Raw genomic sequence first — 12,971 nt, 5'->3', positions numbered from 1 at the left:
GAGTCAAGAGGCCTTGGGCTGGGAGAGCGGAGCAGCCCACATACATGGAAAGGGTGAGTTTGTCCTGGAGGTCGAGGGTGGGCCTTCCACCTGGATGCTCTGGAAGAGTTTTGCCACCCCAGGACCCAGAAAGGGTGATGCACATTCCCAGGGAATTGGGGAGAGCCTGGCTGTCACCCCACTGTTCTGAAAGGGTTGAGTGTGTGACCCAGAGATGGAAGGGAATCCAGGTGCTGCCCCGATGTTTGAGTAGGGTGGGGCCGAGAAGGTGGTCTCCCCAATGTGTGGATATGTTGGAGAATTCACCCCAGCGTTTGTAGAGGAAAGGGCTGTGGCAAAGGCCTTTAGGAAGGGTTAGACTCCTGCTCTCTCAAGCCCCAAGGATGCGATGTTATTCTGTAAATGACTCTCAGACTTCGAAATGTAATGGAGTTTGTCCTGCAGGTTTTAGGAACTGTTTTGGTCCTGTTAACCCTGTTTTTCTTACAGTTTCTCCTTATGGCAATGGGAATGTTTAGCCTATGAATGCCCCTCCTTTGTATATTGCAAGCACATGACTTGTTCTAAGTTCACAGACCCACAGCTAAAGGAAAGTTATGCCTTAGGACTGACCATGCTTATAATTGATTTTGATGGAACCTTGTACTTAACTATTGCTACTGAAATGATTTAAGTTTCTGTGATACTGTGATGGGATGAATGTATTTTGTATATGGAAAGATAATGTCATTTTAGGGTCCAGGGGGTGGAATGTGACAGTTTGAATGTATTTTGTCCCCCCAAACACCATTATCTTTGATGTAATCTTGTGTGGGCAGATGTTATCAGTGCTAATTAGATCGTAATTCTTTGAGAGTTTCCATGGAGATGTGCTCCACCCAACTGGGGTGATGACTCTGACTGGGTAATTTCCATGGAGGTGTTGGCCTGCACATTCATGGTGGGTCTAAATTAAATCACTGGAGCCATATAAATGAGCTGAAAAACAGAAAGAACTTGGTGCAGCAAAGAGTGACATTTTGAAGAGGAGCTACAGCCAAGAGGGACACTTTGAAGAACACCCAGGAGCTGAGAGAGGAGCTGCAGATGAGAGACAGTTTGAAGATGGCCATTGGAAGCAGATTTTGCTCCGGAGAAGCTAAGAGAGGACAAATGCCCTAAGAGCAACTAAAAGTGACATTATTGAGGAACTGCAGCCTAGAGAGGAACGTCCTGGGAGAGAGCCATTTTGAAACCAGAACTTTGGAGCAGACGCCAGCCACGTGCCTTACCAGCTAACAGAGGTTTTCCGGACACCATTGGCCATCCTCCAGTGAAGGTACCCGATTGTTGATGACTTACCTTGGACACTTTATGGCCTTAAGACTGTAACTTTGTAACCAAATAAACCCCCTTTATAAAAGCCAATCCATTTATGGTGTTTTGCATTCCAGCAGCATTAGCAAACCGGAACACATTCCAAGGTCCAAAAGGCTGCTTGGCACATGGGGGACCCTCAGTATATATGCGGGGGGAGGTTATTATAGAGACACCGCAAACCAGAATTTCCTCTTCACAATAGCACTATGAGTAGGTATTCTTATTTTCTATATCTTAAGGATGAATAAACTGAGGTTTATGGATCATAAATAATTTCCAAAGATTGCCCTGCCAAATAAGTGATGGAACCAGATTCAAAACCAAGTTTTCAGAATTGAAGACCTGAACTCTCAGCCCAATCCAAGAGGATGAGAGAGAGGGGAAAGAAGTGTTTAGATTTGTGGATTGAATATTTAGTAGAATGATGGTGCCATTAAAAAGTGAGGGGATACCATAGATGTGGGGATAGGAGAAGGACCAGTTCGATCTGTGATATATAAATATTGAGGTGCCCAAGGAAGAGTGAGGTTGTCATTTTGGCCAACTATATATATATTCTAGAACACTGGAGACAGACGTGACCTGCCCACTCATAAGGACTGAAGAATCATTGCACGTACATGATACATATAGCTATGAAACTTGACATGCTTGGTAAAAGGTTGGGAAGATTCACTCAATGTTAAAGTTTGTCCCCATCTGTTCCAGTTTGCTAATGCTGCTAAAATGAGAAACACCAGAGGTTTATTTGGTTACACAGTTACAGTCTCAAGGCCATAAAGTGTCCAAGGTAACGCATCAGCAATCAGGTACCTTCACTGGAGGATAGCCAGTGGTGTCCGGAAAACCTCTGTTAGCTGGGAAGGCACATGGCTGGCATCTGCTCCAGAGTTCTGGTTTCAAAATGGCTTTCTCCCAGGATGTTCCTCTCTAGGCTGCAGTTCCTCAAAAATGTCACTTTTAGTTGCTCTTGGGGCGTTTGTCCTCTCTTAGCTTCTCTGGAGCAAGAGTCTGCTTCCAACAGCCATCTTCAAACTGTCTCTCATCTGCAGCTCCTCTCTCAGCTCCTGTGCATTCTTCAAAGTGTCCCTCTTGGCTGCAGCAAGCTTGCTCCTTCTGTCTGAGATTCATACCATGCTTAATCTTTTACCAGCTAATAAAGGTAAGTTACTTAATTTCTCTGCATTTCGTTTTCCTCATCTGTTTTTTCAGAAGGGGGCAATAACATGCATGATGCTTGGAATTGTGAAGATTAAGGGAGTTAATTCAAAGTGCCTAGCAAACAGCAAGTGCTTGAGAAATGTTAACCTCCGTGGTTTCAACCTGGGTGTGATGTTCATTACAACCCTATTACCAAAACACAGTGGGAGAAGAGAGAGTACGATTGGGAGGGGAGCACACTGCTGTTCGGGAGAAAGTTACAGATTGTCAAATAGAGAGGGATCATTTGAGATTTGGGGGATGAGTTGCCCAAGCAGAAAATGGAGAGTGGAGATATTCCAGCAGAGAAGACATTTAAAAGGACACAGTCTGCTTCAAATCTAGGTGTGCCCTCCTCCATGTGGCTGAACTGCAGGAGATCTGGAGGTTGCATCCAGAGTGCCCACTTAGGAAGTTTAGCACTTTAAAACTTTATTCTGTAATAAGTAAGGGTCCAGTAGAAGGCCACGGGCAGATTTCTGGGGGAAGGAATGTCAAGAATAGCACAGGCTCCTAAGTCAATTTATGTGAAAGCAAAACAAACAAAACAAAACAAAACAAAACAAAAGACCAGGTTGAGTATAAGGAGGCAACACAGCTCTTCTCCAAATATTTGAAAGGTTGTCTGATGAGAGAGGAAGTGGACTTATCTACATGTCTGCAAATACAGAACAGACATCTTGGAAAAGAAATTAACGGGTAACAAATTTCAGGACAACTTCAGATCGATCTTTCTGGCAAACTAGATCTGTCAAAGATGGTCTGATTTACATTATGAGGTAGTGTGTTCTCCACCACTGGAGTTCTGCTGAAGTTGGGTGACTAAATTATCAGAACTGCTAACTAAGTGATCTCGCATTTAGGTGGTGGAAGGTTTTACTAATGACCCCCAAGTCCCATTCCTAACATTCATGATTTGACAATCAAAATTTAATTACCTACAGGCTTAGGAAACGGGGTGTTCCGAAACCTGTTTTTTTAGCTAATGCAAGGTTAAGCAGACTAAAAAAATAGTTGTTTTCTTAATATATATTGATGTTAATGTGCTCTAGTCATCCTGTGTGGTAAAAAGCTTTGAAACTCCTTTTTCTTTTTTTGGATAACTGAGGATTTAATGGGTTTCAAGTGCATTGTTCTGAGCAAAAGTAGTTGCATTGACATTGTCACAAGGTTAGGTGTTATCTGAATGTAAACAATTACCAGGTAAGAATCTGGAAGATGATATTTCAATGAAATTCCTGATTTCAGTTTTCTTTCTCGTCACTTTCCTTTTTCTCTTCATCATCAGTCAAGGAAAAGTCTTAATCTCTTGTACAGTGGGCAGAGGGAGGGGTATTCTTTTTTGTTTTTGAGGGGGGGGAGTGGAGAGAAGCAGAGAGTGAAAGGAACCATGCTTCAGTCTGTTTTCTATTTAATCAAACTGAGTTTACTTTTGTGAACACAATGTCAACTGTGAATTATTTGGAAAATTAAAATAAAAATTTTTGGTACATGTCGGAGATCTTCAAGCCTATACAAGTGTGGTTTCCCTTTCATCTTTCAGTAACTATAATCACGAAGACAGAAGGCTTTGGTGAGATGGAGACATCAAATCCAAACCTATAGAAACACTAGGTCCAGCCTTCTATTTCTAATTTTCCTTCCTTAAGTTCCATTCACACAGTGAGTGTCCAATAAATACTTGTCAAAGATAAGGTTTGGTTGGAGGAATGTTTGCTTCTGAGGATTCCTTTTGCATCAGGAAACAGATATGGAGAAAGGTAACTGCTCATGGCTCTTGAATTACATTAAAGGTGATGGAAAAATCAAATGTATGCAAAAGTAAGATGAGGATTCAAAGTCAGATCAACTTTACAGGGTGCCAATTTGAAACCTGAATTACCAAATAACCTTATGGAATATTCGTTCATGAAATATATTTTAACACAATAAACATTTTATTCAGTTTCACAGGAAATGAAGTTAACAAAAATCCTGTCTGTAGTGTGTACAGTGCTGTGCATTCAGAGGTTGCTCGTTAGCAGTAGTTTGGTAGTGGGAAGAATTTCATCCTGACAGTTCTTTACATTTCCTTCCAATTAACAAGGCTATGAACTCTCGTAATGCACGATGCAGTGGGTCTTCATTCCAGTAAACGTTGATTTTTTTTTGCTCCTGAATTTAGTTATAATGTGTTTAAGGTCAGGGTGGTTTTGGGAATAAAACTGAACTTTAACTCATGGTCTTAAATATTTAACCACCTGCCTACCTGAGGGCAAGAAGAGATATCCAAAAAAATATATAACCCCTTAGGTAGAGTTTTAAAGATAAAGTCATAAGTATACTTATTACTGGGTACAGATTATGTGAGATTTTAGGCCCAAACAGTTTATTATAGCAGAAAGAATGCCAAAACTTACACATAAACTACATGTATCATTGTTTCCTTCCCAGCACTTCTTTATTTTTATTTTTTTATGAAGATGTGTTCTTGGTGATAGTGGATTTGGATTGTTCCTGGAAAAGATCCTGATCTAACGTAGCTCAGGAACGTTAGAGTAAGTGTCTAGAGTGTCATCAGCATTGTAATCTGAAGCAGTAATTTAAAAAAAGTTTCTTAAAACAGCCTTTGAACCGTTAAAATTTTACAACAGAGCTAATAAGTCACCTAATGAAATTGGACATTTTTATGTTGTCTGGTACTTTCAGCTAGAACATGGCTGAAGAAAACATATATTATCCTGCTGTTAACTTGATGCCTTCTGTGCTTCTCTCTAATATGCAAAATGCCTTTTATCTTCCCTATGAATGAGAGCAAATAACCATGAAAGATGATCTCTTGACAACTCTGCATTCAATTATTCACACCAAAGAATAGCCATTAAAAGTATGAACATTTCTAAATATATTTTATGTATCATACATATATATATACGTTATATGTATAATTACATATTGACAAAAGATTTCTTGCTGCTCTAGGCGTGTAAGTAAAACAAAGTTAGGCTTTGCAAATGTAACACCCATGTATGCATACAGGCTGCTGTTTGATTTATGAATTTATTTACAACTTGCCTATATAATAAATGAACACTGTCATACTGTACAAACATAACAGTAAAGGTTTCTTTTAAATACAAAGACTGCAAAGGAATACATGAAAAATTACAGACATATACAATATTTATAATTTATAAATGCAAAGTTAAGACCTCTTGAAGTTATTGCACTTGCTCATTTTACAAAGATTTTTATATGTCATAGATATAAAATTTTTTTTTTTTAGTTTACTAACTCATCAACTATTAACAACATAGGATATTGTTAACTTGACATTCTTTCTCCTTCCAAAAGAGCGCCTATCAGAAATTTTGGCTACAGATCCAGCAAGTCTCCGAATCAGTGTACAGTGAGCCTGGAGTTTTCCACGGCACATACAACACAGCCGTGTTACATGCCAGCACGGTTTTGGCTTAGCAGGGAGACAAACACCAGCAAACTCTTAGACGCCTTTGCTACATAGGGTTATAGGATCTTTTTTGTTCACATGGATGTGGAAAGAAAGTCGCCTTGTCTTTTGAGAAAGAATTACCATTTCTACAAATTTTGCTAACTGTCTCACAGTGTTTTGGGCAAGCACATTATTTCAAATGGGTCGGTGGATCCGGTGAATAGGTAGGGATATTGTACAGAAACATCTTCTATGGAGAAATCTATTGTAGTTTCAATTTGAATACTAAATGAGTACACAGCATATACACCATACAACAGATCACAAGGAGAAAAATGTCATTTACATAGGCTATTTCAGATAGCATGGGACTATAGGGGAAAAAAAAAACTGGAAGGCTGTGATGGCCATGATATAATTAGTATGATGTTTCAGGTGGGTGAGAGTACTAGATAAAACACTTGAAAAACTTCAGCTTACAACAGGAATAAAAACTTTCTGCTTAAACTTTTGCAAACATACAGTACCCCCAAAATATCAGCTGAAAACCAACATGTGTAGTGCCCACTTCTCTAGCTGACAAACTCTCTGGATTCAGCTTGTATGTTTTCATCTCAGCCGTTTAGAGATATTATTCCATGTACCAGCAGAAGCCATGCTTGGGGCTGAGTGCTTCGAGCTAGCATTTTTCCAATTCTTGCTGGAAAGAACAGTCAGATTATGTACAATATAAAAAGCACTGCTTTCCATCATCAGGTTGAGAAGAGGAAAAGATTAGAGTTTGAGTGAGGAGAGTAATATTCTTTGGATTATAAACATGTTTCTTGGGAAACATTAATGTCTTTCTTCTTGTGACGTCTTAATTTAAGACCAATAAGAAACCGCTGAAAGTTATCTGGTTTTTTTTTTTTTTGAGAATTCTTTTTTCTTTTTGCTGTTATTAACATCACATAAATGCATTCAATGTTTCAGACAACCAAATATCAAATAAAAAATAAACATGTGCACTGCATTGGGTATCACTAATTTAAACTTAGATAAATGTTTAAAGAAGTCAGCAAAATCTGTATCAGTATAAACAGTTATGCAAATGTAAAAATATAACAGCCTTGTGATACTGACAAGCATGGACAAACAACTGAGAGTGCATTCAACTAATTTACATTTTACTGTGATGTTTTAATTCAGACTAATATTTGCAAAGAGAAGGGATCGAATAAAGTGACTGAATATAGTCTTTAAAAAATTAAATCCTACATAAAATCAGCAAAGTGGAGAAAGCAAACATACGTTTGAAATATAAAAAGAGAGACGGGATCTTCAAGATCAAAATCATGCTTATGTACCCGAAACCCCACAAAATCACATCTAATCAGTGTTATAGTTCTTGGAAGTTCTTATTAAAAAAACTGAATCTGTACAGACCATTGGTTACAGAAAACAGGGTATGTGCAAATGAGGTTAAATAAAGGGTAGAAATCTGATGAGGTCCTGTTCGTTCAACTTGATAAAATTATACATGGGTGTGTCCCGTTACATGTTTTCAATTACAGTTAAGCAAGACAAGCAAAATAATGAACACATGAATGAAGAATTAAAATCGCAGTATTAAAAATAAAGGCACCGGCCAAGGCATGGTGAATAAATTAGTCCTATTAAAGCTTAAACCTTCATTTTGAGTTTGAAGACGATAAATATTATACCCTAAACTAAACCTATGAAAAAATTCAGGTATCTTGGGGTTTATGCATCTATGTATGTCATGTGCAAACTTATCTAGCGTACTTGCACATACCAATAAAGCAATAACTGAGTGATTGTACTAAATAAAAATATCTAAAGCGCATGCTCAGAAGAGGAAACTTCCTACACTGAACAAATCTGGTTTCAAATTAATTCTGTTTCTGCTGCTTTGAGAATGAGTCATTTCGAGTACCAGTAAGAATCATATGTACAAACCCTTTTTTAACAAGAGTAGAACCAGGAATATGGACAATTGTGTTTAATGCTCGGTTTCTTTTCCAAGATCAGTTTTTTCATACGCTTCTGAGAAATAACTAAAGCTGGGAGAGGGATCACAATTCCTGCCACTGCAAAAGGGCCATTTTTGAAAAATTAGCTTCCATATCCATTGCATTTTCTTTTAAATTTTTCTAATTTATTCACAGAGCTATGAACCAGTTACTAAGATGTCTGCATTTTTAAAGATTTTATCCCATGACCCAAGTTTAATACTTAATGTTGACATACATTTATGTTTCCAAGAAATTTTCTAGTTAAAAAAATATATTTCCTATGTCTAGAAAGATCATGGTAAAATGGCATGTGACAATAAAACTCTTACCTGCTATGAACCAACACAACCAATTTTTTGCCAATCTAACATTCTATGTATATTGATAGCTGATTACCAATTTTATACTGAAGAGGGAACAATCAGCCCAACATAAAATATCATCTCAATGAGAAACTCATAAAGACTTTTGGTAATAAAAACCATCTGCCTGGCTTCTGGTATCACACTGTCCTTTTAAGAAAAGATGTGGGAAAAAAGACAACAAATGGAACTGGAAAATTTGTCTGCAAAAGATAGCTGCCAAAATACATACATCCCCCTGACTGCATTTTTTTCTCCAAACAGATCATTAACTAAATATCACTGTATTCTGGGCCCTTTTATGTTAGGTGTATCTGTGATTCCTAAGCAAATCTTATACATGGTAAAGATAATATTAACAGTGTACATTAGAATTTAGTCCTTTGTTCAAACTTTGCTACATTTTGACCATAATTCACAAGAAATCAACCAACCAACAAATCCATACCCACTCTTCTTTGGAAAACTGTTCAAACTAGAGATCACATAATAATACAATACACTTTGACATATCAAATTAAGATAATTTTTTGTAATAAACTTATCAGAACAGCAACCTTAAAATGCAACGTGATTTCCCCCCATGTGTTGCTTTTCTACATATCAAGAGGCAGAATTCATGCATTCCTTTAAAATTCTTTTAATTAAACAACAATCTTAAATGATAACCCCCCGAACCAGCAATTCAATCTCCAAAATAAATATGACTAAATCAACTTTTGGAATTGAAGTTGAATTTGGTGGATCCAGTTTCATAAATCTGGGAGCATAAAAATATGCTGTTTTTTATAATTCAATTCTTTGAATAAACTAAACATGAAAAATAACACTTTCTGGTCACCTCCTCAAACAACATACATTTCTAACATGAAAAATTACTGTTTGTGAAGAGTGGTACTGATTTTAATTTTTTGTATATGTATTTGTTTCTCTCTCATTCTTTCTCACATGTATTTGTCTAACCAAGGTGGTATTGCTGCCTCTTCAGTTGTTACATTTTACCTCATATGGTATAATTACGATAGCAAATGGAGCTCAATGTAGGAAAGAAGATAACTTTTGAAAGCCCATAAGAAAACTGAACACATAGTGTTAAATTATAAAAAAAAAAGAACAATGTAGATGTACAGCTAACCATGTTGTAGAAACATCTGATTTAATTTTCTTTTTTGCAAAAGTCAAGCTCATATGAAGGAATAATTTAAAAATTTATTTTATTAGAAGTAATCTTCCAGTTTCCTGCCATGTGAAGGAGCTACTCATTGTGAATTGGCCCGTCATCTCTGGGACTCCAACTAATTCCTTCAGGTTGGGTGGAGGTTACTGTGTCATTGTGCTAAAAAATCTTTAAAGCATTAATATGCACCAGAAGTGGCTGGCTTATAATCCTGTAGGAAGGGGTTTTGAAACATTTACATTGTACAGTGATATTAGTCAACCAAAAAGTTTTAGAGAACACACCATCCAAATTGTAGGTTTCTATGTAGTATTTGATCTGTGAAAAGAGTAAAAGAGTAAAGAAGGAGGTTACAAGGTAACTGCACAGCTACCTTCGTGTCTGTCTCATGTCACGTACGTACCACTTAAGAAATATGACAGAGTAGCACAAGGAAAGGGATAAGTGAGGCATAAATGCAGGACATCAAAGGAAAATTACTGAAGACTTTAAATTTTATGGTTTAGTTTGATTCGGAAAGAAAATTTATGTTATTTTAATTAAATAATTTCAGAAGAAACCTCTTATTTTGAAAGTGAGTTTAAAATTTTGCAATGCTACTGAAAGTGAAAATATAAAAGAATCATTATTAAAAATTCACATTTTACTTTATTACTAAGGCTTGTCTGTTAAAAAAAAAATTATATGTCTTACTTTTATTTTGTTCTTTATGCAAAGGGTCCAGTATATTTGCAAAGCTAAATGAGGAAGAAAAATTAAAAAAAAAAAAACAAAAACACAAAACAAAACTATTCTTTGACATCTTTTGAACTGATACTTGGAATTCTGAGATTTACGATGATGTGTTCCTGTGTCTCTTTCTCATAAGGATAGAAAGTCGACATCTTTCAGTGTCAAATTTATTCATCTAAGCCCTTTGGTGTAACTTCAAGGAATACATTTTTGTCCTCCTCACTTTTAATTCATGGCGCTTTGAGAGAAGAATTTGCCTTTTTCCCCATCACTGACTGCAGAAAGCACTCCTCACACTGTAATGCCAGGGGCACTTGTCCTAAGGTTGCCTGACACAATCCTGATTAGTTATACAGAGGTCACACACAGACGTCCACAACAATGTGTACATTCCCTACTCATAACCAACAACATCGAAGCGACACTGGTGTTTAAGCCAAAACACAATACCAGATAGTACCATTTCACACCCTCGCTAGACAGGTACAGTGGAAAAGTAACCCCCTTAGGAATATTTCTGTCCGTTTCCATTAAGGCTTCAGCAACATTAGCCTGTTAGAAAAGTCCAGTTCACAAGTCAAGTGGCGTTCACTCGGACAGCAGATTCCTGACCCATGCGAGGGGGTCTGGGTTTTCATTGTCTATAAGACATTAGAAATAAGACTGGCAGGAAGTCATCTGGTTGAGATATCTACTTGATGGTACCTTCTTGAGTAGGTTTGTATTCCACTTACCAGGTGCAAGTTTTTTTCTCCCACAAAAATAAAAGGAAAAAAAAAAAAGGCAAAGAAGCAAGATGAGAATTTTTCAGTGAAAACTGCTGATCAGCGGTGGTCAGTCGTCGATCTTAACGGGCAGCTTTTCTGAGGTCCCTTGCGTCACTGGTTGTGATGAGATCCACACTGCACTTTCCTCTCCTCGAATCACTTTTTCCCACTGACTGAGATTATTCCTAGGGATAAAAGATGCAATCATAGGGGAAGCTTAAGAAAGGACTTTGGACTCTGCCTCAAAATTTAACTAACAACTTCTGTGGCTTAACAACATGTAATGGCTTTCCTCAGTGTCCTTTTGACTCAGAAGAACCAGGTCAATATCTGGGAAATTCTCATTATGCCTCCTTGACTTTCCATTGCAGCCTTAATTTCTTCAGGAAACGGCCTCACCATTGAAGCAGGGTGGATCTTGTCCTACCAGTCCCAGACTGCAAAGGCCAAAAAACAACGCTGTTGGGCTGGAATATGTCACTTGTTAACCAATTGGAGGGGATTACCTTGAAAAGGGGAATAAGTCTTGGGGTTTACTATTGAGGAATCGGCAGAAGAAATGGCAAGGAAGAGCTTTGATAGTAGCCAGAGTTTTGGTAACATCACAAACAGCCAGAGGAAGCAGGGGACCCAGCCCTGGGGGTCCTTAACCCAAGGAGACCACACTTGAAATGGGGGAGTATTCTTACTATGAACACAGGCATTTCAGAAAATCACCCCAAGTTACACCTGGCACAAATCTTCGGAAATTTCATTGTCATAGTAAAATCTTATCTGGTAAGTGCAGCTTCTTTTCCTCACCAGTCCTCTGATCTTTCTCTAGCAGTACCTCTAGTTAAACCAGGCAGAGAGCTCATCAGCAGGTCCCACTTGGCACCTTGTTTTCTTATAAGCAAAGTCAGAATCAGAAGAGGCCCTTGGCATTGGCAAAGACAAACTTCACACAAAGCACAATTCAAAATTTCTTCCCCTAAACTCCCTTTTAGTAAACATATGCTAAAATACCTTTGGAATGCTCAACATCACAAGCCATTAGGGAAATGCAAATCAAAATCACAAAGACATACCATTTCCCACCCATTGGAAAGACTACAATGTTTAAAAATCCAAAAATAAGTGTTGGAGAGCACATGGAGAAACAGGAACATTCACTCATTGTTGGTGGGAATGTAAAATGGTGCAGCTGCTGTGGAAGACAGTTTGGTGATTCATCAGGAAGCTAAGTATAGAACTGCCACATGACTTGGCAATCCCACTATGAGGTATATACCCAAAAGAATTGAAAGCAGGGACTTGAACAGATATTTGCACACAAATGTTCATAGTGGCATAATTCACAATTGTTGAAAGATGGAAGCAACCCAAATGCCAAATGTAGTATATGCATATAATGGAATATTATGCAGCCAGGAAAAGCAACAAAGTTCAGATACGTGTTGACAACATGGAGTAACCTTGTAGACAGTGAAATAAGAGAGTGAAATAAGCCAGACATGAGGACAAATATTGTATGATCTCCCTGATATGAAATAATTAGAATAAGCAAATTCATTTCAGAGTCAGAATGCAGGCTACCAGGGGCTAAGAATGGAGTAGAGAATAGAGTGTTAAAGCTTAATTGGTACAGTATTTCTGTTGGGGTTGATGGAAATGTTTTGGCAATGGATGATGGTGATGGTAACAAGACACTGTGAATATAATTAACACCACTGAATTATATATCTAAATGTGGTTAAAGGGAGAAATTTTAGGTTGCATACGTTATTAAAATAAAATTTAAAAAAATAAAAAAATAAAAAAAAATAAAATACCTTTGGAATATATAATCTGAAAATTGTAAAACTTTTCATTTTTAGATTATATCAACAGGTATCATTTTTCACAGAACCTAAAGAGTTTTTTTGATATAATAGGGAAAAAAATACACTG

General features: G+C 37.4%; 1 protein-coding gene across 4 annotated transcripts in view; it reads right to left on the bottom strand.

Moving 5' to 3' along the window:
• Positions 1-5,749: 5,749 nt before the first annotated feature.
• Positions 5,750-12,971, bottom strand: part of PDE10A (phosphodiesterase 10A) — a 786,289-nt gene continuing 779,067 nt past the window's right edge. For 3 of the 4 annotated variants that reach the window (XM_037817809.1, XM_037817810.1, XM_037817808.1), the window contains one exon: positions 11,110-11,227. In XM_037817809.1, the coding sequence (XP_037673737.1) occupies positions 11,110-11,227 (118 nt within the window). Of the gene's footprint in view, positions 11,228-12,971 lie in introns of all 4 variants that reach the window. The other variant, XM_037817807.1, reaches the window with a different exon arrangement.

The sequence above is a fragment of the Choloepus didactylus genome, chromosome 24 (assembly GCF_015220235.1).
Source record: "Choloepus didactylus isolate mChoDid1 chromosome 24, mChoDid1.pri, whole genome shotgun sequence".
NCBI classification, from domain to species: Eukaryota; Metazoa; Chordata; class Mammalia; order Pilosa; family Megalonychidae; genus Choloepus; species Choloepus didactylus.
Note: the sequence above shows the minus strand (reverse complement) of the source record. Positions and strands in the feature narration are given on the sequence as shown.